Consider the following 27,996-nt stretch of genomic DNA (forward strand, 5'->3'; position numbering starts at 1 on the left):
GGAAACGCACCGGCCAATCCGACGCGCCACCTGACTCTGCCTTGCCGCTCCCACCAAACTTGCTCGGGGGGGGGGGGGCTGGGAATTTCCCTCCGTTCCCGGCCGCCGGGCGCGCGCCGGGGCAGGGCGAGCCCTCGCTTTGGCGCCGAGCCAATCGGAGAGGCGAGTGTGCCGCGACGCGGCTCGTGATTGGCCGGCGCGGGAAGGCCGGCTCGGCCTGGCGCGTCGCAGCGGGGTAGGGTGCGCGCCGCGGAGCTCTGTGAGGGGGACGAGGGGGCGGGAGACGGGCGGCGCCTTCGCCTCCTTCTTCTCCTCCTCAGGCGACGCTCCAGGGGGGTCGCGGTCCGGGGGGCGGGAAGGGAGGAGGAGGAAGGGAGGATGGTCGTCCCGCAGGCGCTGGGCCGGGTGGGAAGCGGTGAGTGGCCAGGTCGGGGTGGGGGAGGGGATGGGGGGGATGCAACTGGCTTGGGGGGGGGGGTCAGAGGCAACCCCCCCCCCACATACAGGTATTTCCTTTGCCCACCTTTGTGCCTTTGGAGGGGCGAATTATAGCTGCCCAAATGTCTCTGCGATTTTGCATTCTGCTTTTCAGTTTTTAATAAGGGCTTATTGGGATATGGCTACTACTGTTGTTGTTGTTGCTGTTACAATTAAGGTGGCCGGGTTTTAGCATTGGTAAAGCGGGACTGCATTGACCCGTGGGGGGGGGAGGGGGGGTCTTGATTAAAGGTTTGGTCTCTATGGAGCAACAGAAAGTTTCATAGAACGCAACAAATAGTCTTGTACTATATGTATTTTTTTTTTATTTCAGCCTAAGTACAATTTGCCAGGTGCCCCCAGATGTTCCTGCAAAAGTGGGACAATCTGGTCACCTTATAGTTAGAATAAGATCAGAGTCCAGCAGCACCTTTAAGAGGTTCCACTTTTGGAGGGGTATCTGGGGGCACCTGGCAAATTGTACTTATGTTGCAAGTAAAAAAAATTGTTGCTCCATATAGACCTAATTTTTTAATCAAGGGCTCCCCCCCCCCCCCCGGTTAATGTTAAAATCTGGTCACCTTACTTTAAGACCAAATTTATTCAAGGCGTGAGCTTTTGAGTGCAAGCACTCTTCGTCAGACTATGAACTCCCTTCATGACAGTGGGAATATATAGCAAAAATTAATTCTGTATATATAATTTTTGCTATATTTTACCACTGTCATGATGGTATGTTTATAGTCTGAGGAAGAGTGCTTGCACTCGAAAGCTCACTCCCTGAATAAATCTCTTTTGGTCTTAAAGGTGCTGCTGGACTCTGATTTTATTGTGCTGCTTCAGGCCAACAGGGCTACCCATTTGAATCTATTGTTACTGTTATTATTGTGATTTTGTTACTACGAGTAATTAATGATGTTTGGGGGCCCTGAATTTTTAGGGGCGGGCATAATTTGGAAGACTGTCTTGGAGGGGTTAGTTTGAGCTGCCAAAGTATATTTGTGATTTGGCATTCTGGTCTTCAGTTTCTAATGAGGATTTATTATGTTTTTATTACTATTATTGTTACTATTATTATATTATAATTGTATTACTACATCGTACAGTGTTTGGGGGCTCGGAGTTTTTAGGGGTGGGCATAATTTGGAAGAATGTTTTGTCTTGGCTGGGTTATTTGTGATTTGTGATTCTGGTTTTAAATTTTTAAAAAGGATTTATCATGATTTTATTTCTACAGCTAATAGTATTTGGAGGGGCTTTGAGTCTTTAAGGGTGGATGTAATTGATGAGTCTGGGTATTTGAAAGGTAGGGGTTTTAAATTTCAGGTAGTCTCTTGGATGGCTTATAGCTGTTTTCAGTTTGCGTGGTATAAGGGCAGTTTGTGTTTTGTGTCTCATGGGGGATTTTAAATGTTGTAAAGGCTTTTCTGCATTTTGAGTTTTGGGGGTTTATAAGCTTCAGATAGTTTTGGGGGATCTCAGTTTACTTTGGGGTTTAAAAAATTTTCTTGGGATGTTTTGGAGGGTTAAAAGTAGTGGTGATGGTGGCTTTTGATATTTTATTCAATTTCTAGACTGCCTCTCTTCAATATAGATGTGGTAGTTGAGAGAACTTTCTCTTTCATTTTTAATTAATTTACTTTCACTTTTTGTATTATGTATTTGTCTTTCGTCTTTAAAATGCCACAAGTCTATGGCTTATTTTTGATGTGAGAAACTACCACAATCATCATTCCTTTGAAATAAGTTAAGTAGCAGGTGGTGATTGCTAGTAGCCTAGGTGTCTGTAAAAAAGTGTTACATTCATGGAAATGATCACCTGCAGTTGGTGACTGGAACGTCTATATTCAGAGACAGCCTCATTCTTCCTATGATATAGGAAGCCAGTTTTTGTGAGGGAAGGTGGAAAAGTGTTCAGGGGGCACCCCAGTTTGTGACTGAATATGTTGGCTTTGCGTGGAAGTTGGACCAGCATGTTCACTTGTGAAGGGGGCTAAGCTGTTATTTCTGCCTGCCCCCTGTCTGTGTGCATTGGCTTCTAATGGAATACTGGCTGTTTGGTGGTGGTGGAAAATGTCACCAGATTGCAACTGACTTTACATAACCCCCGTATGGTTTTCAAGGCAAGAAATGGATAGTGATGGTTTGCCATTGCCTTCCTCTCTGTAGCAGCCTGGTCTTCCTTGATGGTTTCCCATCCTTGTCCTGATCAGGGCCTTCCTTTCAAGGTCTGATGGGATGTGGCTAGCCTGGACCATCTAGGTAAGGATCCAGATGTTCAGGGGATGTGCAGATGGGCAGGACTGTTTCTTAAATTTCTGCTGGGGGGGTTTCCCAGGAGCATCTGGGCACCATTCGGAGCAGAACGTTAGTTCTTATATTCAAGAAGCCGTCATGGGTTAGCACAGGGGTAGTCAATCTGTGGTCCTCCAGATGTTCATGGACTACAATTCCCATGATCCCCTGCCATTTGGAGGACCACAGGTTGACTACCCCTGGGTTAGCATATAACAAAACACAAACCTGGCAATAAACTTCTATTGTTTTTTTCTGTTTTTTCTGTTTTATTCTGACCACTAAGTCATCTCCCCGACCAGCACAGTTCCAGGCATGTATTTGTTTCCCCCTAAAGCTTACTGGATCTATTTGTTTTCCCCTAAATGGACTCCAGGGAATGGTAGAGGACAGGAAGGCCTGGAGGATCATTGTCCATGGGGTCGCGATGGGTCGGACACGACTTCGCACCTAACAAAAAGCTTACTGGATTTGTTACCATGATGTATGGTGTCAGAATTTCTCCTAGATGAGACAAATAAAGGTAGAAAAAATGTGCCATTCTTTTCACCATCACTAAATTGACTCTGGGATTACAGTCACTCATCTCTCCCTAACTCATTTCATATATAATTCCTTGGAGCAACAAATGAAAAGAGGGGGAATACAAAAAAGATAAGTGGAATTTTCATTCTGCGTTCCAGTCTTGTAGGACCATACAGACTCACAAGATTTCCAGGGTGTAAGCTTTCAAGAGTCAGATTTTCCTTTGCCAGGTATCTTCCACCGCAAATCATCGTGGCTACCTGTCTGAACCTGTCTTGTTCCCAGAAATCTGTTAATGGATGAGACTTAAGTGGAATGTCCCTGTTCAGAGGCAGAAAACTTCTGGATATTTTGGAGGTTGCAAAGATTTGGCCTCCATGCCCTGCTTTGTGGACTTCCGGGTGTACCTGGGCAGCTATTGTGGGAAAATTAAGTATACATGACTAGATGAAGCATGGAATCTCCCTCAGTTCTCCTAGCAAACAGCCATTAAGAGACCTGTCTCTTACTATTCTGTTGAATCCTTTTTGCTTCAAGTCTAAAGACTACCCCCGCATCCTGCGCTCCGAATTCTTGGCCTGTTGAGAGTGACATCTCTGCCCTTGGAACAATTCTCTTAGCTGCATGGGAGCTGGTTGGCGAATGTGCAGCTTCCCACATGAGTGGAAGAATGTCCAAAACAACTGAGCAATGTGGGTAGAGCCGGTTGTGTGGGCCTGTTCAATGGAATGCTTGCCTCTGTGGGGGGTAACCTTTGTGATCTGTCCCCTGTATATAGTTTGTCATTATTTTTGACATTTTTTTTGCATAATGTGGGAAGCACTCTTGGATAAAGCTACTCCCCTGCAGCTGGGAGAATGTTTAAGGGCATCAGTTTCTCTTAAAACAAAAATTATATAAGTAAAAAAACGTGATTCAGTGGATAGAGATTTGTACTGCTGAGGCACCTGGCTCCCACACCTGTCAAGGGCTTTATATGTTTTTAAAAAGCTTTCCCTCAGAGTAGTTTGCTCAATATGTAGTTTTCAGTTACATGTAATTTGTAGCCTTGTTTGGAGGCTTTCAGGAATGCCATTTTTTCCTCAAAGCATCCCTTAAATCTATCTATATAATAATAAGCTTGTGCAAAAGGGCTTACGTTACTCTCTCAGAAATACCATAAGGCCTAGAGTATTATTTTCTGACAGTATACCTATGTCACCAAATTTGCATCACGTTTCAGTTGGGAAATGGTGTTGTAAAATACCAAGGGGTTTTGTGGTGGGTGGGCTTGTTTCCCCAAGGACATGCAAGTGTGTGGTTATATGCTGAACCCTCTCTCTACTTTCTACCTTTTTCAAATTAATCCTTCCCCAAATGCACTAACCCCTGGGCTGGGCTGAGTTCTAGCACAGTGATGTGATATTGGTGGCATTCATTTATGGCAGGGCGATCTTGGGAGGAGAGTTCCAACTCCTCAGATAGCTTTTTGTGCCTTTCACCTGCATCCTGCTTTTATAGCAGATGCTGGATTCATCCTTCACAGCAGATGCTTACAAACTATTCTGGGGTTTCTAGTAGTGTACCAGATGTGCACTCATTCAAGGTTTAAATAAGGACTGCTCAGGTAAATAATCTGTACCGGGCATGGCCAGTCTTGTGGCACTACTGTTGCAGAGATGGTGAACAAGAAAGTATAGAAGGCAGTCAGCATTATCTGACAGAAAATCCTCAGCGTGACCTCTGTGGATACCTTAGAAGTGTTTTTGTTCTTGACAGCTGCTTGCTGTCATAGGTCTATAAAAATCGGTGATGATGTTTATGTTCAAAATGGGTTTGTTTCCTTGTGGTTTACTCTTATTACGGGTCCTTCGACCTCTAGTGATGCCATCTTTATTTTTGTGCCCCAGGTCATCTGCTCTGGATTTAGCTCGCTTTGAACATGAATGAAGAATCTTTAACCCGTTCTTGGGGCCAGGCCTTCTAGTGGAATCATCCAGTTTCTTTGCAGCTATGCTGGCCCCTCTCGTTCCTTGAAGATTTCTCTTTGTATTTGTACAAAATTTGTGCCGCAATGAATTCGGGCTTGTGGAGTCAAGAGAAAGGCAGCTCATCTTATTGGGAAGAGCGTATCTTTTATCTGCTTCTCCAAGAATGCAGTGTTATAGACAAACAATCTCAGAAGCTATTGAAGGTTCCTAAGGGGAGCATCGGCCAGTTCGTTCAAGATCGTTCTTCAGGAGGACATACAAGAAGTATCCCTAAAAGTAAAAAAGTCCAAATAGGAATTAAGATTTTGGAGCAACCTCACGCTGTCCTGTTTGTGGATGAGAAAGAAGTTATAGAAATAAATGAGAAATTAGCAGAACTGCTCTTGGCAATTACCAATTGTGAGGAAAGATACAGTATATTTAAGAACAAAGACAGACTGGCTAAAGGGGTCCACATAGAGGTTGGTTCGCCAGTGAGAGTGCAGTTGAGATCGGGAGATGAAAAATATCCTGGAGTTGTGCGCTTTAGAGGACCTTTGTTGCAAGAAAGATCATTGTCTGGGATTTTTTTTGGAGTAGAGCTTCTGGTAAGTTTCTTGTGTATGTGTCCTAACTTTACAAGGGAAAGCATTTTAGAAGAATAAACACCAGAGGAGTTCAGGATGTGGTATAGTTCCCTTCTCCCCTATTTTAATCTTTTGAACTCCGAGATGAATTAGATTGAGAATGATTAGCCCATAGTCACCCTGTGGGCTTCAGAAGTGAGCAGGGATTTGAATCCAGGCCTAAACGTTCTAAGGGTAGGATAACATGAACAAAATGGAACTTTTCTGCCTTATTCTGCCCACTGATCTCCACAAAACACTGTAGCTTGGCAGTAGCAGTCCGGAAAGAATAACATAAGAGGGTATCGATGGGAATTGCTGATCTAGTCTGGATCTAACCCCATGTTAACATCCTGCTTGCAGCTAATGCCAATGCCGAATGAATTGTGCATGTGGCTTTTTCTCTCCCTCTCCCACCTCAATTCTAGGAAGAAGGTCGTGGCCAGGGCTTTACCGATGGACAGTACCAAGGCAAACAGCTGTTCAGATGTGACGAGGACTGTGGCGTTTTTGTTGCACTTGACAAACTGGAGCTGGCGGAAGATGATGACAATGAACTGGAGAATGACTATGCAGCTCCAGTTGACTCAATGCAGGTAGAACTTCCTCCTTTGGAGCTCAACTCCAGGGTTTCTGTGAAGATAGGAAAGAATATAGAGTATGGGACAGTTATATTCTGTGATGTCTTACCAGGAAACGAGAGTTTAGGATACGTTGTTGGAGTGGACATGGTAAGAAATTAACCTGATTCTTGTAACTTTTTGCATGTGTGTTAAATGGAAGTACATGCAATATTGAAGGGGGCGGCGGCGGTGGGCATACCTGCCAGCGAGTTCATTTCAGACTCATGACCCATGATTCTCATCATCATGTACAACTGTTTTTTTTTACAATCATCATCCAGCAGCTTTTTAAAACAACATGAGGTCAGACTTGTAAATAGCAACTTGTCTGGTTTCTTGGTGGTGAGTTTAAAAAAAACAAAAAACAAATAAATTCCTCCAGAGAAAGTCAGAAAACTAACAACAGTTTGATTTCCTTATTTGTCCACAAGTGATTCAGTGTGGGCAGAGGCTGGTAACGATTATTATGGGCTACTAGTCTTTATTCAAAAAAGTCCCTATTAAGCTTAATTTGAAAGTGATTGTGCAAGGTTCATAACTGCTTCTGTGCATTCTCCTGCTTAGCTGAGTAACATTTCAGTTGGCACGACTGACTTTTTCGAGTTCTGTTCTGAAAAGATAAATAATTTGAATTTTGGCCAGTAGGAAGAATGTCAAGTTCTTGTTTAATGGAAAGCAGAGTTTTCAAAAGCACTTCAGTAACCTGTAACGTTCCACATCTCGATCCCGAAGCTGTGTAGGAAACTGGAGTGCTTACTGGGACTTTGCAGTGAATGAGTATGGAGCCAGACAGTTACATTTTTATAGTGCTAGCAGGCATTCAGCGTGGGGGCAATGATTTGTTTTGCACTTTTTCCACATGTAAATGGATGTACTAGTGTCGCTGCTTAGCAAAGAAGCCAGCGAGTCTTCTTTGTGCTGAAAATGACTCTTTAATACTGCAAGTACGAGAGCCATTTGTGTGTGTACCTGTTCGAGGCTTCTGTGCTGCTGACAGATCTTGCTTGGCTTTTCTCTCACTCCTTGAACGTTGTCATCGTGAGTCCCCTGAGTGTCTGTGGCGAAATCAGGTGATGTTTGCAGAGTGCGGTCTGTTTCCTGTGAACGTGGGAGATGGAACGACGCCCCCGATAGCACTGCTCTCGAAATGCCGTTGCGAGGCAATTGCGAAGGAGCCCACTCTCTTCCCGCCTAGGCTGCATGTGCCCGAGATCTTGGACCAAATCCGCAGGCACCGCTTGACTGTCATGCTGTCGGGCTCGCTTCTTGGGGCCGTGTGTAACCAGGTTTCTGAAATGATTTTTAGGACAATCCAATTGGGAACTGGGATGGAAGATACAACGGACAGCAGCTCTGCAGTTTTGCGAGTGTCGAAAGCACACTTCTCTTGCATATCAACGATGTTATTCCAGGTATGTTGAATTTTTATGTTGAATTTTTTTTTTAAGTCACAATATTCAGCACACTTGAACTGGGTTCGAATTGTAACTTTAATTTTGGCTGGGACTGAGTTCCTTTCTCTGAGTTCCAAACACAGTGGATAGGAAGAAAGCCTGCGGATCAGTTGCCTGTCTTGGCTGTTGTGTGGCGCGGCTTTCGTTGTCTCCTAAGAATAGTGTCATTCATCCCTGATGTTTTGTGAGCTTTTCTGCTCTCTTTCCGTGTGGTAGGAGCTGAAAACTGGGAGGAGCCTAGCAATACAATAGTCCTCTTATCAAAACAGAATGAGTTTGTTTTGGGTTTTTTTTTTTTTTTTTTTTGCCATAGCAAAAGGTCACTGCCTTAGGGCAGCAGCATATTTGGCTGTGCACTGCTTGGAATGTGCAGGAGGGGTTCATCTGCAGGTGGTTACGGGAATCAGGGTTCCAAAATGCGTTGAAGAGCAACAGTCAAAAGTCTCCTCTCTGGCGCCCTCCGCCCATAGATGCTCATGTCAAAGGAGGAGACTCCTTAAGTTATTTGCTTATTGCAAGTAACTTGGAATAAGGGGAGGTCTTGTTGTGGCTGCCCATCACGTGGGTCTGGAAATCCTTGGCAATGGGGTCTCTCTTGCTGTCTTCTGTTAGTGCAGGGAAGGAAAGAAGCACAGATTTTGAGAAAATCCTTTCTGGTTGTAATTGGTGAGCGGCCACCTAATTGCAAGGTTGGTGGAAAATATTCTAAGGCCAGTAAATAGTGTGAAATAATTTCTAATGCCTCCCTGGCTGGCTATGTGCCCCTCCCCCCCGACAGTATTCATTTGTTTAATAAAGCAAGCATTATGTGTTGCATTGTTTTCTTGCACTGTCTTCAGAGGAATACGTTCCAACGATGCCCACATATGGTCTTACATAAGGATTGGCACTTATGAACTGTGCTCAGAACTGCAGGCAATCTGTCTCCTTGCCCCTCCCGCGCTAATTTTTTTTTGTTCAGAAGCCGTGAAAGCATAGTTGCTTGTAAGCTTCCTTTCTGACAGATTTTGCACATCTTCTCCAGTTTGCATGTAGGCAAGAAACCCCAATCAATCAGGATTTATGGATTGGGGGGGGGGGGAGATTTGCCCAATCAGCTGCTGCTGGGGCAAGCCCCAAGGCAATAGCATAGTGGATAGCTGTACCTAGTTGGGGTGATTAAGGTGCAATCCAATATTTTCAGTAGATCTCGGGATGACGGGGAGCAATCCAAGGACAAGGAGGACTGGGATTTAAAATTGTGAGCTTTTGGGCAAAGGGGGGAAAGCCTGGCTTCAAATCCCCACTCCTCGCGCAAGCATCGTGGTAGACCTTGGGCTAGTTTCTCAGGCCAACCTGCCTCCTAGGGTTGTAGTGAGATGCATCGGAACTCTCTGCAGGAAAGAAGGGTAAAAATGGAAGTCTTTTGGGGTTTTATCTGGCATCCCCTCCTGCAGCAGTCACATCATGCATAATAGTGTAAATCATACCTTGAATAAAACTCTGTCGGTGTCATTGGACTCTCGTTCTGCTGCTTCAGACCAACACGGCCACCCACCCGAATCTGGCTCAGTTACTGCTGCCGGAATGCATGCCAGATGAGTCTCCTTCTAGAGCTGTTTGTGCTTTTAATAGAATTATTGAATAACTTTAATTGCAGCAGGAAAAATGCTTTAAATAAAATGCGAGAGAGGATTTTCCTTTAAAGCAGGGGTAGTCAACCTGTGGTCCTCCAGATGTCCATGGACTACAATTCCCATGAGCCCCTGCCAGCAAATGCTGGCAGGGGCTCATGGGAATTGTAGTCCATGAACATCTGGAGGACCACAGGTCGACTACCCCTGCTTCAAAGCACTTGACAGTGTAGTGGGGCAGGTCAGAAAAAAGGGGGACTCAAAAATGCAACAAACCCTAAGTTAAGACTCCATTGGAAGGGATGGCACAGCAGTATGTCTGGTGTAAGTGCCAGGATAAAGCAAGGGAATCATCATCTATAGGGAATATACAGAAGAAACTTGAAAAATACCTTTTGTGATGAAATGGTGCCCTGATTGTAAAACAGATGATAGAGAAAGGCTGGGCTAGAGATAAGCTAATGTACTCCAACCAAAGTAATTGAAATGTGCTAATAGTGTTATTCCCAAGGGACCACTTGGTTAAAATGTAATTGAACAGCAATATTGTCATTATGAAACATGAAGGAATGCTTTCATTTGCACACTCTTAATGGGTATCTGACTTGGTTAAGAATCCACAGATGGTACGCAGAAGACATGGCAATTTTCTGTGTACATGGTAACATGTTGTTTGGGTGAGGAGGGGTCCAATTTACCAGTAAGCCGAGGAAAGTTCATTGCTTATGTTGAAATTATTGCTTATTCATGCAAGCACCTTTCATCTTTTTGGAACAAATGTGGTTTCCATTTGCTGATTGTTAAAAAGTAACAGTTAACTGAACATTTATTCAAAATCCAATTAAAACTTTTAAGTTTAATCTGTTTAACAAAACTGATGCACTTGATCCAGTGATAACAGCTTTTTGGAATCTGATAGTCGTTCAGCAAGAATCTTCGATGCCACGTTTAGTAACTGACTTCACCGTTCCATTAAATCTTAATGTGATGGAAGAGTTTAGTGAAGTGATACCAGTTTCCCAATGTCTGCTTTAAAGCCAGTGAGCAGAACTCTTCAGTCACCATGTGTAGTCCTCTGGAGTCTATTTCTTTCCCTGGAGAGGAGTTGGATGATCACACTAAAACGGCTCAAGATCTTTGGTGGTGGTTGCATCCTTAAAAAAAAGCAAACAATAACTAAAATTCTGATCTTCTGCTCTGTTTTAGAGACTGTATCTCAGGACAGGAGGCCTCCCAAACTTGCCTTTACCTCTAGAGGTGGCTGTGACAAAGGGTTTGGTCATAACAAGCCGAAATCTACAGGTACTTTTATTCACCTCATTTATTGAAGCATCAGATGTGATATTAAAGATATAAATAATAGTTAAGTCTGTGGAAATTAAAAGGGAAATTTAGTTCTGCACTTTGAGAGCCAAATTTATTGTTATCCTTACTTTCAAGGAGGACAGAGAGGCCTTACATGGTTCTTTACTCTTCTTATCTGTAATAATCAATAATCCTGTGAATTAGGCTGAACTGAGTTAGTGTGACTTTCCTAAAGCCTACTCAGCAAGATGAGAATTTGGACCTGGGTCTCCCACAGCCTAGTTCTGACATGTGGAGCACTGCACTAGCTCCCTAGTGCCGTGGTTCTAACTCAGGATGGCTTGTCTAGGAGCAAGTCATTAATGTCCTCCAAGGAGATTCCTCCTTTGGTCATTCAGAAAACAGGGATCAGTTTTTACTCTGCATCTGAACACCTTCCAAGAAACTTGGCTTCTCACTGAAGTCACTTGGGGGTTACCTATACATAGCGTAGGTCATGGAAGGATGCTGGAGAGGAGCGCTTTGTGTATAGCTCAAAAATGTGAGCCGATGACTTGACTAATCTGATCAAGAGTGTAGGCGTGTGGGAATTATGCCACGTTGCAGGCTCAAGCCAAGGGAGCTTCCGGTTCCTTTCTTTACCAAAGGCCCTGGGTTCCTAGGGTTTTTCTGCGGACTTTGCTGAATTTGTTAAATAACAGCAGCCTCCTGCTTTAAAGGGCCTTGGGGCTGGCTTTCCGTTAGCTTGACAATGCCTCCTTGTGTTTGTGGTTTCTCTTCTCTTTACAACCCGGTTTGTGTTTTAGGTGCACTGTCTGAGCCCGGAAGCCGAAACAGATCGGAATTTTTCTACGCCTTAAATGGCTCTTCAGTGGATTCCCAGCCGCAGACAAAATCAAAAAATACGTGGTATATTGATGAAGGTAATGAGAGGATAAATACCATTGCATTTGCACGCAGAACAGCAGATTGTCGGTGAATGAATGCCTTATTTGACCAGAGTGCTTTTTATAGAGCATAAAAGGAAGTTTGATTTAGTGGCCCTTATTGTGTTGCAGAGCGGCCTAAGTAACCCAGGCCGGCCTGATCTCATTGGAGCTTGGACCCTCCTGCAATGTAGCTTTTCATCAGTTTGTAAGGCACTATTTGATTTCGTGTATTTGTCCTCTGTAACAATCCAAGTTCGAAGATCCACAGAAGTAAGGGGCTTGGTGCTAGCCCTGGGAAATGATTTAATGTTTTCATTGAACAGCTGCCCTCCCGGTACTACACTGCAGAGTGCTTTTGAGCCCCTTAGCATCAGTAGCTGTTAGAGTAAATGGGGGAGGCAGAGTGTTGTGTGGAACAACAAAGCTCCTTAGGCTTGGGGAGCTACTTCCCTGGTTCTTTGGTACCTAGCCAGTGTTTAGCGAGACAGCGCAAAGCATTTCATTTGGCCCGGCTTCCACCGTTAACTTGAGCCTTTGAGTCATCACAGAGAAGGTCTGAGGCAATGTTCTGTGAAAGTTTTGACTTTGCCCTCCTTATTAGACGAGCTAGGATGCAAGACGCTTATAAATAGCAGCTTACCAGCTGAGCAGCTTGTGACCTCATGCCCTGCACGTTGACTCATGATTTATTTACATATACATCTTCAGATAACAACGCTGGCAACTGGATCCTTTTGTGAACTCCCAGAGACAGTCCCTGCCTTGGCTAGATGCAGATGCATTATTTTGAACTGCAGATTTTTTTTTAATGGATTGCAGCAGCAGTTTTCAAATGTCCTATCTTCAGGGAAGCCTGTGAAACACACAAACATCTCCTGTGAAGTGCACAAATCCTGGAGATCCACATTTTGGCCCTTCCTGCCATAGAACATTCATCTTATTCTACTGCAGACAGAGGAGTTGATAGGCTTGGAAGTGTCCTTCGAGGAGCCATCCTAAGCAGAATGTTGACTTTTTAAGCCCACTAACTTCAGTGGACTTAAAGGTAAAGGTATCCCCTGTGCAAGCACCGGGTCATGTCTGACCCTTGGGGTGACGCCCTCTAGCGTTTTCATGGCAGACTCAATACGGGGTGGTTTGCCAGTGCCTTCCCCAGTCATTACCGTTTACCCCCCAGCAAGCTGGGTACTCATTTTACCTACCTCGGAAGGATGGAAGGCTGAGTCAACCTCGAGCCGGCTGCTGGGATCGAACTCCCAACCTCATGGGCAGACAGCTTCAGACAGCATGTCGCTGCCTTACCACTCTGCGCCACAAGAGGCTCAGTGGACTTAGAGGGGTGTAACTCTCCTTAGGATAGTACCATTAGCCTCACTTGATGTTGGAAAAACATTTGTCCCTTGATAGTTTCTGTTTCATCTGAGAAGTGCCCACTGTAATGTACAAGTGGGTCTGCTTTCATAACAGAATCTGCGTGAGTGGCTGCTTGCTTAAAATTATTATTTTTTTGTTCTCTCTTTGCATGGAAAACACGAAGCATTAGTTCAGGCACTCAATACGTTCTTGTTATACTCCCCAAATGTTGCTGATTGCGTTTGTTTTAATTTCAACAGTTGCTGAAGACTCCGCGAAATCCCTTAACGACTCGTCTCCTGGGTTCGGGCATTCTTCACCACCACTTCAGCCTCCCCCAGCCAACAGTTTATCTGCCGAAAACCGATTTCATTCTCTGCCTTTCAGTCTGACAAAGATGTCTGGCAGCAACAATGCTATTGGACACAGCCCTCTCTCTCTGTCCGTTCAGTCGGTCATCGGAGAGGGGACCGCCGGGAACCTCCAGGACAGTCCTCCCTCAACGGTGGCGCCCGTCAACATGCACGGGCTCGAAGCAGGCTCCTTGGCAGAAGTGAAAGAGAACCCTCCTTTCTATGGAGTAATTCGGTGGATTGGGCAGCCTCCTGGAGTGAATGAAGTGTTAGCTGGGCTCGAACTGGTAATTAACGCTTGTTCCCAAAGACTTCATTGTTTTGGTTCATCTGCTGTACAGAACACCTTCTTTGGCTACAATTTGGAGTTAAGGGCCAAGTGTCATTATTATGACCTGGTATTTGGGCAGTGTGAAATGTATTGGCAAGGCTGGAGCCAGCAGTGTGAATTTACCTTTCTCTTGGCACTGTAAAGGTAAAGGTATCCCCCGTGCAAGCACCGGGTCATGTCTGACCCTTGGGGTGACGCCTTCTAGTGTTTTCTTGGCAGACTCAATACAGGGTGGTTTGCCAGGGCCTTCCCCAGTCATTACCGTTTACCCCCAAAGCTGGGTACTCATTTTACCGACCTCGGAAGGATGGAAGGCTGAGTCCACCTTGAGCCGGCTGCTGGGATCGAACTCCCAGCCTCATGGGCAAAGCTTTCAGACTGCATGTCTGCTGCCTTACCACTCTGCGCCACAAGAGGCTCTTTCTCTTGCACTGTAGCAGAGGTTTAAGATGCCACATATCTCTCACCGAGGCAAGCAGACAAGCATCTGTCTTGTATCTGAATCTCTTTTTTTTTTGGCCACTGCTTTGGCAGTGTGTGCTTTCTCTTGGCAAGAGCTGTGGGCACATCCCAGTCACTTGTTCTGACTTGAAAGGCCTAGAACTAGCAGCTAGGACAGCAAAGAGCATGCATGTTTGCATGCAGTTGCCAGCCCAGTCAGCTATTCCATTAATGCAAAACTGTGCTACACTCTCTGGTCTTGTACCAAGAACCTGTTGTGTTTCACAAGGCGGAAGAGTGCAAAAAGGTAACGATTTAAGATTTATGCATTGAACTAGAAGCCAAATGTTTATGCGTTGAACTCAAATGTGCCCAAGTGGCTATTGGGCAAGATTTGCTTGTTGCATCTAATTTTGAAAGGCGCAAGAGACTTGATCTCGCTACAGGCTGGCTGTATGAATCCGTTTCTGAGCCCTGTGCTGGTCGCAGTCCAACGGAGAGTGAAGTGTCACAGAGCCATTGTTGAATCGGGGCCAGTGGTGCAAATGATATCAGTAGCCCCTTGTCAAATTATACATACAGCATTTTCCCCCTTCCCTAGCATTGTCCATCAAGACCTTTTTTCATTCTCGGTCTGTCTGCTGAGGAAATCCTGTGTGCTGCAAAGGACTCACTAGAGCAGGGGTAGTCAAACTGCGGCCCTCCAGATGTCCATGGACTACAAGTCCCAGGAGCCCCTGCCAGCAAATGCTGGCAGGGGCTCCTGGGAATTGTAGTCCATGGACATCTGGAGGGCCGCAGTTTGACTACCCCTGCACTAGAGAGTGCAGAGGCACAGTTTGTGCAATGCACTGCCCAGTTCAAATGGTCATGGTCTTATCCGGTGTAAGTAGAGGACCTGAAGTGATATTGTTAACTGTGAGCAAACTGCTTTTCAGGGATAGCTCTACGATCCCATTGAATTTAATAGAAAAACTTGGGAAAAGGTTCTAAGGATATCTAGAGTGTTTTTTTTTTTTTGGAGGGGGTGGGGGAGAACATGCGTTAAAAGACACTGTTGCCGAATTCTAACCAAGCACCAGATAGGATATCCCTGAAGTGTGATAAGGGTCATAATCACAGCAACATTGTATATTTACGTATTGTATTTGTGTACTGCAATACAGCATCTAAAACAGAGGAGAAGATGACTTTGCCCTTATGACTGGGCAAATGGGTTTGCTTAGTAGGTATCAAACAGGAGTTAGGAAGAATAACAAACTGTATGCGCTGGCAGGGGCTCAAGGTTACTGTAGTCCAATGACATCTGGAGAGCCACAGTTTGGCCACTCCTTTGTGCTTTTTTGTTAAGTTCTTCTGTGTTGCCTCTTCCAGGAAGAAGAATGTGCAGGCTGTACAGATGGTACTTTTAAAGGGACTCGATACTTTACGTGCGCTCCCAAGAAGGCGCTTTTCGTTAAGCTGAAGAGCTGCAGGCCAGATTCCAGGTTTGCTGCGTTGCAGCCCGTGTCCAACCAGATTGAACGCTGTAACTCCTTAGGTATTGCTTGTAGCCTTCTTCTGTTCTTTCTTTCAAGATGTTTTGGGAGGGAGTGGGGAGCTGGGTGTTTCTTTCCAGTCATCAAATTACAGCTTGCGTTTCATAACGGATCAGGTATGATTTTGAACTTTTACTTCTTACAACAGTGGTGCTGACACCAGTTGAAACATTTAAGAAATAACCCCTGCTCACAGGGCACTTCAGTCAAACAGTTCTTTTGTGAAATTGCTGCGAAATGTGGAACATATTCAAAGTATATTAATTATAGCTGGTGTTTCTTTGTTCCTACACTGCATGAAAGTTGTTAGCCCCTGTACTCTTAAAGCAAGTGATTGATTACATAGCAGAAACTTCACATGAAAGTTAGCCCTAATGTGTAGGGCTCTTGGCATGTGTGAGCTGCCATCTTGAATCCTGGCTTAACATCTGCAGTGTTCCTTGTTCTTTCTAGGAAATGACCTTTCATTCATGCATAGAGAAAAAGTTATCTCCCCCCCCCCCCCCAACACACAGAATTTTGAATCCAAGACTAAAGTTTCCACAAGGGAGAAGATTTTTGCCCATGCCCGCAGAGCAGATTTCCAACTTCCTACCATGCAGGGCAGCCAGAAATCTATTCCAGGGGCTCTCCTCCTCTGGGGGTATTTTGGACTCCAGGGGTGGGTAGGTGTGAAAGTGGTGCTTCATGAGCACAAGTCTATGTGCCTGTGGAAAGTATAGTGTAGACCCAACCCAGATTTCCAAGCGATGCCAAGATCTTCTGGTGGCAAAGGAAGCCGGAGGACTTAGACCACTGTTATGGGAGAAATTCTGACACTTCTGCAGCCTCTAAACCAGGGCAGTGCTGGCACAGAGGGAGGTAGCATCCTGCACCTCATCCAGGAACTGTAGGAAGGAGCCATCTGTACAATAAGATTATTTTCCCCTTCTCTGCTATGGAGTTCAGGCCCATGTTTAACTCTCCACATGTTGTTCTTAAGCTTTCGGTGGCTATCTAAGCGAGGTGGTTGAAGAAAACACTCCTCCAAAAATGGAAAAAGAAGGCTTGGAAACAATGATTGGAAAGAAGAAAGGAATCCAGGGTCATTACAACTCATGTTATTTAGACTCTACTTTATTCTGGTAAGTTTCTCAGAGCCATGGTTTGAACCCCCGAGACTGAGAAAAGACGAAACTTTGTGAAACTCGTTGGATCTATATATGCTCTGGATCAGGGGTAGTCAAACTGCGGCCCTCCAGATGTCCATGGACTACAATTTCCAGGAGCCCCCTGCCAGCATTTGCTGGAAGGGGGCTCCTGGGAATTGTAGTCCATGGACATCTGGAGGGCCGCAGTTTGACTACCCCTGCTCTGGATTCTCTTGTAGAAGAGCCCTGCTGATTGCACTGATTTTCAGTGGGGGTCAGATTCACTATTAGGTTATGGTTTGAAGGATTGCTGTGAGATACTACAATAAAATAAATGTTGAAAACACTCTACACTAAAATGAAATTTCTAGGCACCGTGGCATCCCTGCACCTGGGATTTGTCACTTACTGGGATAAGACAATAGAGGCAGAACCCTCTCTGTAGGCTTTCCATCTGTCAACCTGTGAATAAGTATGTGAAGCTACTTTATGCCAGTTTCTGGGCTCTTTCCCGGCATTTGCCACCTGAGATTCTTTTGAACGGGAGATGCCATGGATTGAAAGGTCTTTTCTCCTTTCTTTCAGCCTGTTTGCATTTAGCTCAGTTTTGGATACCGTTTTGCTTAGACCAAAAGAAAAGAACGATGTAGAGTATTATAGTGAAACTCAGGAGCTTCTGCGGACAGAGATAGTGAATCCTCTCAGAATGTAAGTAAAGGAAAATGAACCATACTCTAATTTTTGCTCAGATACTCTCATCCTTGCTCATTGCTACTAGTCATCCTGATATTATGTGCAGTTGTGTGTGTGTCAGTGTGTGGGGGGGAGGATTGTAGGAAGATTAGACTGTGCTCTCAGTTGATGCCATTTAGGTTGACTTGTCCCTAAAACAGTGGTCATCACCATTTCCAGAGCTGGGCCCCACCAAACACAAGGCCCCACCAAACGCAGCCAAAATTATGACCTTATTGGTGTGCTCAGGCCAGGACCGTGGGTGGCAGGCCAAGAGAAACATGGAAAAGGAGGTACACCTGCTACACAGTGAGGTGCAAGCTAAGGGTCAGTGTCTTGGAGGAACCTCTGAACCAGAGAAATTCAATGGGACGCTCAGACATTATATTTAGTTCCTGTGTCAGCAATGTTCTGCCTTCATGAGCCGCTCCTGTATCTTTCAACCCATTCAACTTTATGTGGTAGATATGGATACGTGTGTGCAACAAAAATAATGAAGCTGAGGAAAATCTTGGAAAAAGTTGAAGCAGCGTCTGGATTCACGTCGGAAGAGAAAGGTAACGTGGCATTTTTGAGTTTGAGATTATATTGCGAGTTGGATGAAGGTTGACCAGGGTCGGGGCGTTTCAAGGCCACAAGAAAGGAATTGCATTTTGAGCATATTTGAGGGATTAAAACCTAGTCCTTTATGAACTGGGGGCTCAACATCTTTGCCACTTTCTGACTAGGATAAAAGGACTTGGCAAACTCCAAACTGGGTGAATTTTGCACTAGGCCACTGAATAGCCACCCTTAGCATTTGGCACACTATGTATTCAGTTAGGATGAATATTTAAGTAGACTTCCCCCAGTTGCAGTCCTTTGAGCCCAACTGTTTAGACTTCAAAAAAAATAGGAGACAGACATGATCTTAAGAACTCTTTGCAGAGTCCCTGTGTTTGGTATCCTGATGTAACTTTGATTTTTTCCCCTTTCCTCACAGATCCAGAAGAATTTTTGAACATTTTGTTTCACCATATTTTGAGAGTTGAGCCATTGTTAAAAATAAGGTAACATATTTCTCTTCTGTGTAATTTTAGAGCAAAACAAGCTGCTTTCTAGTCTGTCTCAAGGCCAGGAGGCATTCTGCCATTTGGCTCATTTCAAGGTTCTTTGCTTTTGACTTGTCTGAAGAGTAACATTTTAGCTTAGCCTTAGTAACTTTTTTGTAGTAGAAAAAAAATTTAAAAGGCTTCTTGCAGGATTCAAAACAGGGTTGGATAAACTTGAGGGATGCTCTGTGACTTGTGAGGCTTCAGTTGCGAATCCTGAAATCTTTTGCACCAGGCCTTTGGGGTCTTTGCTTCAATCCCTTCCTCTGTGGTGTCTTCCTGCTCACAGTCATAGAATCATAGAATCAAAGAATCATAGAGTTGGAAGGGGCCATGCAGGCCATCTAGTCCAACCCCCTGCTCAACGCAGGATCAGCCCTAAGCATCCTAAAGCATCCAAGAAAAGTGTGTATCCAACCTTTGCTTGAAGATTGCCAGTGAGGGGGAGCTCACCACCTCCTTAGGCAGCCTATTCCACTGCTGAACTACTCTGACTGTGAAATTTTTTCCTGATATCTAGCCTATATCGTTGTACTTGCAGTTTAAACCCATTACTGCGTGTCCTCTCCTCTGCAGCCAACAGAAACAGCATCCTGCCCTCCTCCACGTGACAACCTTTCAAATACTTAAAGAGGGCTATCATGTCCCCTGTCAACCTCCTTTTCTCCAGGCTGAACATTCCCAAGTCCCTCAACCTATCTTCATAGGGCTTGGTCCCTCTTTGCTCCCCCCCCACACACCTCTGACTATTTGCTTTGCAAGATAGACAGGTACCATTGGCGTAGGTATGTGTTTCTGCAGGGCAAAGTTCATTTGACATAGGGTTGCCAAGCTCCTGATGTTGGCTGGAGATCTCCCACTTTTACAGCTCATCTCCAGGCAACAGATCAGAGTTCACGTGGAGAAAACGGCTGCTTTGGAAAGTGGACTCTTTGACATTATACACCACTGAAGTCCCTCCCCTCCCCAAACCCTGCCTTACTCCCCCCCCCCCAATCTACAGGTATTTCCCAACCTGGAGCTGGCAATCCTAATTTGACAAGGAAGGGGGGAGATTTAAATGAGGGGGTGTATTGGCACAGAGGAAGGAGGCCCCCTTTCTCCCAGTGCCACAACCCCCACCCATGTAGCTGTTTTTTAGGGCTGGAATAAACAAATGTTTATGTTTTCATGAATCTTGCATCCCATATCTTTTGATGCTTTTTACTGGAATCTGCTTTCAACAACACCCTGTTTTTCTTAGATCAGCAGGTCAAAAGGTACAAGACTGCTACTTCTATCAGATTTTTATGGACAAAAATGAGAAGGTTGGCGTTCCTACCATCCAGCAGTTACTGGAGTGGTCCTTCATCAACAGCAATTTGAAATTTGCGGAGGTTTGGAGCGCAGCACTTGCTTTCGTTTTCTGATAATTGCATCGATATTTCCCTGGTTGTTGCTTGTTCTGAAGAAAACAGCTCGGAGCCCAGGAGTGTCTTAGTAGATGCATGTTGGAGTTGGGGAAGGGGAACGTTCATACTCTTTGAGCCAGGAAACTGCTTCTTGATATCTGCTGTACTACAGTCACTCCAAACATAGCATTATTTGGGTGTCGTCATCAGTGGGTCTCTGTTTATGGGCCTGGGTATGAGTCAAGATTTTTCATGATGTCATAGTTCAACTTCCAAGTCTTTCTGAAAGCTGTCCATCTGCGTGCAGTGTGGGGTTAGTGCTTAATGTCAGACTGGGGTCTGGGAGAGCCAAGTTCAGATCTCTTCTAACCTGAGTCTCGCTTGTTTACATTGGTAGAAAGAGCAAGAATCCAGTAACACCTTCAGATGTCTGAAGAAGTGAGCAGTGATTCACAGAAGTTCATTCCCTGCCACAAATTTTGTTAGTTAGTCTTTAAGTTACTACTGGGCACTTGTTCTTTTGTACTGGGGACAGACTGACTAACATGGTGACCTGTCTTATACTAGACTGGTGCCTCTTGTCCATCTTGCCTATATGTATAAAATGACCCGTTATGTCGCCGTGGTTCTGATCCAGCAATGGTCCCGTTTTGTGCCTGAATTTCTTGCATTTTGAAAAAGACTCCTTGTTGCTTAACAGAGAAGGCTGGAGCAAGCTGCTGGTGAAGCTGTTAGCAGAGCCGTTGCTTAATGGAGACCAATGTATTTTCCCCTCTCTGCCTTGTTCTTAGGCACCGTCCTGTCTGATCATTCAGATGCCTCGGTTTGGAAAAGACTTCAAAATGTTCAACAAAATTTTTCCTTCTCTGGAGCTGAATATCACAGACCTGTTGGAAGACAGTGAGTGTAAAATAATGTGGCAGATTGAATGATCCCTGGAAACTGCATTGCATCTGACAGCTTGCAGTGACGTTGGTGGGGTGTTGTTCACGCAAAAGGGTCGGGTGCAGAGTATGGGAGAGAGGAAGTGGCCTGTATATAGGGAGGGACCATGGCTCAGAACATCAGTTTGTGATGCTGAAGATCCAAGGTTTAGTCCCTGACATCTCTGCTTAAGAGTTTCAGACAGGAGGTGAGAGACCCCTGCCTGAGACCAGCTGCCAGTCTGAGGAGACTGTACTAACCTAGATGGACCAAGGGTCTGATTCAGACCAAGGCAGCTTCATATCTTCCTTTCTGGAAAGATATTTCCAGAAACGAAGAGCTGGTTTGAAGTACCGGAAGTTTCCTTAAAACCAGAGTCCAGGAGCACCTTTAAGACCAACAAAGATTTATTCAAGGCATGAGCTTTCGAGTGCAAGCACTCTTCCTCAGACTATGATCTTCTAACATGACAGGGAATATATAGCAAAAATCAGAGTGCTTGCACTCGAAAGCTCACGCTTTGAATAAATCTTTGCTGGTCTTAAAGGTGTTATTGGACTCTGATTTTATTGTGCTACTTCAGACCAACAGGGCTACTCATTTGAATCTATCCTTATGGAAGTTTCCTTCCATAAGGATTTTTTCTTTCTTTCTATGCAAAAAACATTAAAGGTTTGCTACCGGAAGCAATCGTTATAGATGTTTTGCACATATGTTGGCTAGGGTAGTAAAGAAGAGATCTGATCCCCATTTAGGGGAAGGCTGCACCCTCTTTGCTTTACTGAGAGATGTCTTTGTTCCCACAAAACGCAGCTCCCAGGCAATGCCGTATATGCGGAGGGCTGGCAATGTACGAATGCAGAGAATGCTACGACGATACAGACATCTCTGCTGGCAAAATCAAGCAGTTTTGTAAAACTTGCAATACACAAGTAAGTTTGTTCTTTTAAAGTAGTCCTGGTGCTGGAGTGGGTTTGAACTTGGCAGGAACCTTTCTGGGGGCTAGTGACCATAATGTGTGGCGCCGGGGGTGGGATGGGGTGGAGGATATTTAAAAGCCTCCAGGAGACAGGATTAAACTGCTTTAAGCTTGTGTTTTTCACCCTCCTGATTGTAGGTTCACCTTCATCCCAAAAGGCAGAGTCATAAATTCAATCCGGTCTCCCTTCCTAAAGACCTGCCCGACTGGGACTGGCGACATGGCTGCATACCTTGTCAGAAGATGGAGTTGTTTGCTGTTCTGTGTATAGAGACGAGCCACTATGTGGCTTTTGTTAAGTATGGCAAGGGCGACTCTGCCTGGCTCTTCTTTGACAGCATGGCAGATCGGGATGGTACGTCTTTCTCGTTTGGCCCCCCTTTCTCCTTTTCTCCTGTTCACCTTGGCTTTAGACAGAGCTCACTTGTGTGCCCCTGAGAAGGTTTTATTGTAATTGTTTTATAGGTTGCTTGTTTAATCTAGGGGTCCCAGACATGGGGCACAACAGCTTTCCTGGCACCTGCCTAGTAGAGAGCCAGTGTGGCATAGTGGTTTGATATTTTGGCTTGATAAAAGTCTTCAGCGATTTAATCGCAGTACCTTTTGATTTATCCTTGTTCATCTGAGTCATCAATTACTTCTTTAATGCAAGTATACTTTAATATTGATCCTCTTACAAATTTCATTTGCAGTATGACACAGTGTAGGAGCCCAAGGACTTTTCCAGCCTCTGATCATTTTACCTGATTTACTGTATCCTGTACTATTTAACCACTCCTATTTTGAACATGCTTGATTCCCAGTAACCAACTATTGTCACCCTTGCCGATGTTAATAGATTTAAAATAACTGCTTTGCTATTGGGTAAGTTCCTACTATAAAACTAAGCAGAAGGTCTCAGTTAAGCTTACTCCTATCTCAGTAGCTTTCCTTCGGCATAGTTCCATGATTTTATATAGAGTGGAGCAGGGTCAAATCCATACGGCTATCCTTGCTGATGCATTGATGACAATCTCAGGACACCCTACTTTGATTAGATAAATTATCTGCACTTTTTTCTTCTTTTTAATTTTGATCTTTTCCTACTCCCCAAGGAGGCCAAAATGGCTTCAACATTCCTCAGGTGACTCCGTGCCCAGAAGTTGGGGAATATTTGAAAATGTCTCTAGAGGAATTGCATTCCCTGGACTCGCGGAGGATCCAAGGCTGTGCGCGACGGCTACTCTGTGACGCTTACATGTGCATGTATCAGAGCCCGACCATGAGCTTGTACAAATAAAAACTTGTCCCGTGGCAAAGAAGGACAAAGGAGCCTAACTGGGTGGAACCCGGCCCCAGCACAAGAAGGTTCTGCAGTGCCACCGGCTGAATCTCTCGCCCATCTGTTGCCGGCAGTGGACTCTTAACGAGGGTGGAAGCAAAACCCCTACAACAAAAGGAATGAATATTCTAAGGACAGAGGAGGGGGAAAAAATACCCTACCAGTGACATTCTTTTACTGAAGTACTTAAAGCATTTTGCACTCCAGGACGTGTGTCTGTGTGTGTGTGTGCGTGCGCGCGTGTGGTGTTTTTAATAAAAACGTCTAAATGAAGCTATGAAGATGTTCAGGAGACACTGCAGTGTATGCGGAGCATGTGTCCGTGTCTAAATTGTGGTGTGGAGCGTCCCGTGTAGACATCTAGGAGAACCACAAAAATCCATCTGAGTGCAGTGTATATTTCTTAAAACGTCGTGCAGGTTGTACAGTGAAGGAGCTTCACCTTTCTGGGTCGCTGGGTATTGCCCTGAATCTCAACAGGCGTTTTTGTTGGCATTAAAAATCCCCCCCAAAACATAGCACAAAGTTAAATTGTAAAATGAATAGCACTCTTGTAGTGCTTTTCCTGACCGTGCATGGACGAACGCGGCTGCGGGAATTGCTCCGCCGTGTCCCCGTGGACCAAGAATGCTGTTTTTGTGTGCGTGTGGCTAATGGATCACCTTCAGGAAACACTCAAGAGTTAAGCTGATGCAAATGTTTTCCCTTTCCCAAGCCGTTTCCCAGGAAGCCAAGACACGGAGGGCTTTCATCCCAGTGCTCACCTGTGCGGGCTGCTCAAAAAAACCCCTGGCATCCAGTCCTCAGAACCTTCGTAGAATCATCTGCAAGTAGGTTGTGTGGATGACTCATTCTGGGAAAACATGTTTGCAGTGTGTGCACCCACACAAAATCCTCTCCGAATCCATTGCAGCTGCAAACTATGACATTAGTTAAGACTGGTTTAATTTGCGTGTCCCCCCCCCCTCCCCCGTTGGTTGAAAAACTCCTTAGCAGATACCCTGGATGCCCGCTGTTAGAGATTTCTGTTCTTTTTTCAGAAGGTGTGCAATCCGTTGGGTGTTCCAACGCCATAGTTTTGTTTGCAAGCGTCGAAACACCAGCTTTCAGTTCCTCTTGGAGACGGAGGCAACAAGGCTAACTCAGATTGGTTCAAGGAGATGCATAGGGACGTTTGTGGATGACTCTGTGTTTTCGGCGTCTTAGTGCATGTGAAACGGTAAAAATGCGTGTGTGCATGCATGCATGCATGCAGAGAGGAAAAGCCCTGGGGCGCAGGAGTCAGCCCCACGGAGAGCATGCATTGCGGCCCCCCCTCCCTCAGCAAAGGAAGCAATGTTCCCATCTGCCTGGCTAAGTTATTAGCCACTAGGGAACTCTGTCGCCATTTTTCCCCTACCATTTGGGAAATCTGTGATCCAAGTTGGATGTATACCAAGGCCCTTTGCTTATTCGACTCACCTCTGTGTGACGTCCGGGTGCTCTGTGCCTCTGAAAGGGTTTTCAGCAGCGTCGTGCAAAGTTAACTCGAGAGGATCGTACTTGAAATACCTCAGATTGTTGGAGTCAGTGGTCTCCCTCCAGTCTGTGACCCCTGTGTGTGCCCTACACAGGTTTCTGGGACACAAGATGGCAACCTAAGTGATGTGTTTGCTGTTTGCCTCAGGGACTGTCATTGAAGGAGATTGTGAGTCTGTTCAACAGAGGACGTTACTTGTGATTCCCCTCCTTCCCTCCCCAGTATATATAGTGTGTTTTTGATTAATTTGGAGTTTTAAAAGGATTGCTAATGTGTTTTTCTTTAAATCTAGCGGGATTAAATTTGGATCGCTACGTAGTTAAATCGTTCATTCTGCCTTTCAGTGTGTATGGGGGAAAAAATGACTTAAAAGTTTCAATTTCCCTGTAAAGTGCTGAGTGTATTTTTTTTTAAAGAAATGAACTGTAAGTCGAATAGCTCTTTGCAGTGGGAATAATCCCGTCGTAGTTGCCTTAAGCATCTTTTTGAAATAAGTTTGTCGAAAGAGAAGCTAAATTGTACATCTGGTTGCGAGCAAAACGTGGCTGTTAAGGGGAAATATGGATTACATGCTATGCTGCCGTGGTGTGTTAATAGCTTTCAGCTTGTGTGTATGTTTTTAGGGGTGGGGTGGGGGGGGACTGGTTTTCATAACTAGTTGTGTCTTATCTCCTTGCTGCACAGATGGTGATGGAAAGAGTAGCCCTCAGGCCTGGTGTCTGAGTTGTAACTGAAGCCTGTGATGGTTAACAGAGCGTTTGGTATCCCGGTGTGGATCTATTCCTGCCAGGTTGAATTATATGACTTCCTTCTGCTGTGAAGAAGGATTTGTTAGCTCAGCAGACAGCAGTCCTTGGAACCAGCCTGATTTTTTAAATTGCGCGTAAATGCATCAAGTTGCAGATTGTTTGGGCCAGAACTTCATGGTCATTAGCATAAAATTGCTTTTAGCATCATTACGGGGGCTTGCGCTTTACACAGTAAAAGGAAAAGGCCTGTAACCTAGAGACCTTGGAGTTTAACACGTGAAACGTGGAAGACTGGAAAAAGTAGGGGAGAGGAAGGTAGAAGCAGGGATAAACGGGGGAAGGATACGCAAGCACTGTCATTAGGCATCCTGGCCTTAATTTTAGTAGGGAGAAGAACCAAGGATGTATGTCCAAAGTAGTGTGGAAAATCCAGCCATCTCGTTCTTCTCCACTGTGTCAGGGAATCCAAACGAGTCCTTATGTTATTGCAGGACAATCAAGGTGGCCCAAGCCTTGAAAAGTGACGGACACTCATTCCTGAGCCTATATTCCACTTCTGAACATCTCAGCAGCTTCACATCCTGTTATGGGTCTCCCCCCCCCTCTCCCCCAACAATTTTGAGTTGAGTTTCCAACTGAAAGCCAGAGCTTGGCCATAGACGTTGATGCTGCATGCTGAGCAGAGATAAGAATTGGGGGGGGGGGGGTGGAGTACAGAGGGTTAAAACTCAACAGATCCTATTTTATCCCCTTCTTTTGTGAACACTTTTCAGTCCCCAGCCAGCCTTCATTGTGGTATGAGCTCGTTTGATATAGCTCATCCGGAAGCATAAGGGGAGAAATGCAGGAGGCATGATTGGGTGAACAGCTACAGGTGTCAAATCTGTTGATAGCGGCAAAATACTATTTTTGTAATAGTATTAATGCTTTGGAAATATTTTAGACTATTTGGGTAGGTCCCAGAAAGACGTCTCTTTGCATGGCTCAAAGGCACGTGTTACATCTGCAGGTTGGAGCCAGGTGGGAAGGTTGGCACCAAATGCGCTCTGGTGTTAGTGTATGTACCTTAACTGCGTGCAAATCTCACCGTGGCAAAACTCTTCTTGGGCTCCACATTTTAGATGGTTCCGTAATTGAAAGGAACCATTGCCGTCCTTGGGAATGAGCAGGGCTGGATGTTTGCAGATGGTTAGGGTGGGGCTCTGAACATCAAAGTTCTCAGTCAATCCTCCCCCCCAAACACCAGCCTTTCTCTGCTTCTGGCCCTTAATGGTGGGGCTACTTCCATCACCACAATAGCACCCCTGTAGCCTTCAAAACGAGTGGAGTGACTTGGCTAGAAATAAATTTTGAGTCACCTTCCTTGCGCTCCCAGTGCAGGCGAGAGAGAAGGCCTTACTCCTTTCCCAGTCTGAATCCCTCGCCCTCGTTCACATGATGTCATAAGATGCTGCGTATTCCCTGTTTTAAAACTGCAGTCGCATTCAAGCGTCGTGAGCCAAACAGTAATTTTTCTTGTCTGTGACCAGGGCTGTCAACCAAACAGTATCCGATTTGGGTGTCAGAACAGACAGAGTTCTAAACCAACAAGCCTTCCATTTTGGTGCAAGGAGTAACCGCCCCGTTCTCATCATGAACCAACCACAATTCAGATGGGTTTTTACTACCTTTGGGAAGTATTGTATTTGAGCGGATATGAAACTCCACTATGCGCCATGATCGTTTCCCCACATTCCCTCAGTGGTAGCTCCTTGCATGGGCGACATGCATGCGTGAACTGGAATGTAAAGTCGAACGCACCCGACTGCCATCTTTCGAACCTCTCTTTCTGTTTTGTTCCACGCGATGTTCTTCCCGCATTCTGATAACCGTGTTTAATGCTTTCATGTGTTGCTTTGCAACACAAACCTGAGTTGGTAGCGAATGACTTTGATTAAGGTAGTAATTCACTCTTCCTACAAACTTCCATAGAGCAGCAGGACATCCAAGCACTAATTCTGCGTCCCCGGGTATGAGATTGAAGGACAGTAATTGAGCGCATGTGAAGGTTGTTTCTTTTCTTTTTTTTCTTTTTCAAAATTAAGATTGCCTGTTTTAAGGGTTGAATCTATTTATTTGCCACTGTAACAAAGTGTGTTTTGCATTGGCTTTGCACAGTTTGTGGTATATTGTTAAATAAACTGCCTGTGTCCGGTGCAGTGTGTCCTCAATAGATTTGTCTCCACCAAGGACGGAGGGAAGTCTTCGGTAGCCGGTTGCTGTAATACAGCCTTAATTTTCCCAGAGCAGAAGAGACTCTACTATTTCCTGTTTCTGTATTGATATTTATTAAACATTCTTGTTTTTAT

The 27,996-nt window shown here is 45.0% G+C and overlaps 1 protein-coding gene across 5 annotated transcripts; it reads left to right on the top strand.

The window, feature by feature from the left end:
• Positions 1-67: 67 nt before the first annotated feature.
• CYLD (CYLD lysine 63 deubiquitinase) lies at positions 68-27,995 on the top strand. Of its 5 annotated transcripts, none has more exons than XM_077310935.1 (17): positions 68-235; positions 5,187-5,854; positions 6,301-6,603; positions 7,802-7,907; positions 10,769-10,864; positions 11,674-11,790; positions 13,410-13,789; positions 15,649-15,814; positions 16,795-16,936; positions 17,528-17,650; positions 18,140-18,231; positions 18,657-18,723; positions 20,009-20,141; positions 20,948-21,056; positions 21,894-22,012; positions 22,198-22,414; positions 23,154-27,995. In XM_077310935.1, the coding sequence occupies exons 2-17, from the start codon at positions 5,351-5,353 to the stop codon at positions 23,336-23,338; spliced, it is 2,859 nt and encodes a 952-aa protein (XP_077167050.1). In that variant the 5' UTR covers positions 68-235; positions 5,187-5,350; the 3' UTR covers positions 23,339-27,995. The 5 variants fall into 5 exon arrangements, with proteins under 5 accessions (XP_077167050.1, XP_077167048.1, XP_077167052.1 ...); XM_077310933.1 differs by lacking the exon at positions 68-235 and adding an exon at positions 265-415; XM_077310937.1 differs by lacking the exon at positions 68-235 and adding an exon at positions 266-415 and having other exon boundaries at positions 6,301-6,468.
• Position 27,996: the final 1 nt, after the last annotated feature.

This window comes from Paroedura picta, chromosome 14 (assembly GCF_049243985.1).
Source record: "Paroedura picta isolate Pp20150507F chromosome 14, Ppicta_v3.0, whole genome shotgun sequence".
NCBI lineage: Eukaryota > Metazoa > Chordata > Lepidosauria > Squamata > Gekkonidae > Paroedura > Paroedura picta.

Bases quoted from the DNA above. Each gene is read 5' to 3' on its own strand.
- CYLD (XM_077310935.1), top strand. From the start codon at position 5,351: ATGAATTCGGGCTTGTGGAGTCAAGAGAAAGGCAGCTCATCTTATTGG. The intron at 5,855-6,300 runs GTAAGTTTCTTG...CCTCAATTCTAG, and splicing joins TTTTTGGAGTAGAGCTTCTG to GAAGAAGGTCGTGGCCAGGG. The intron at 10,865-11,673 runs GTACTTTTATTC...TTTGTGTTTTAG, and splicing joins TAACAAGCCGAAATCTACAG to GTGCACTGTCTGAGCCCGGA.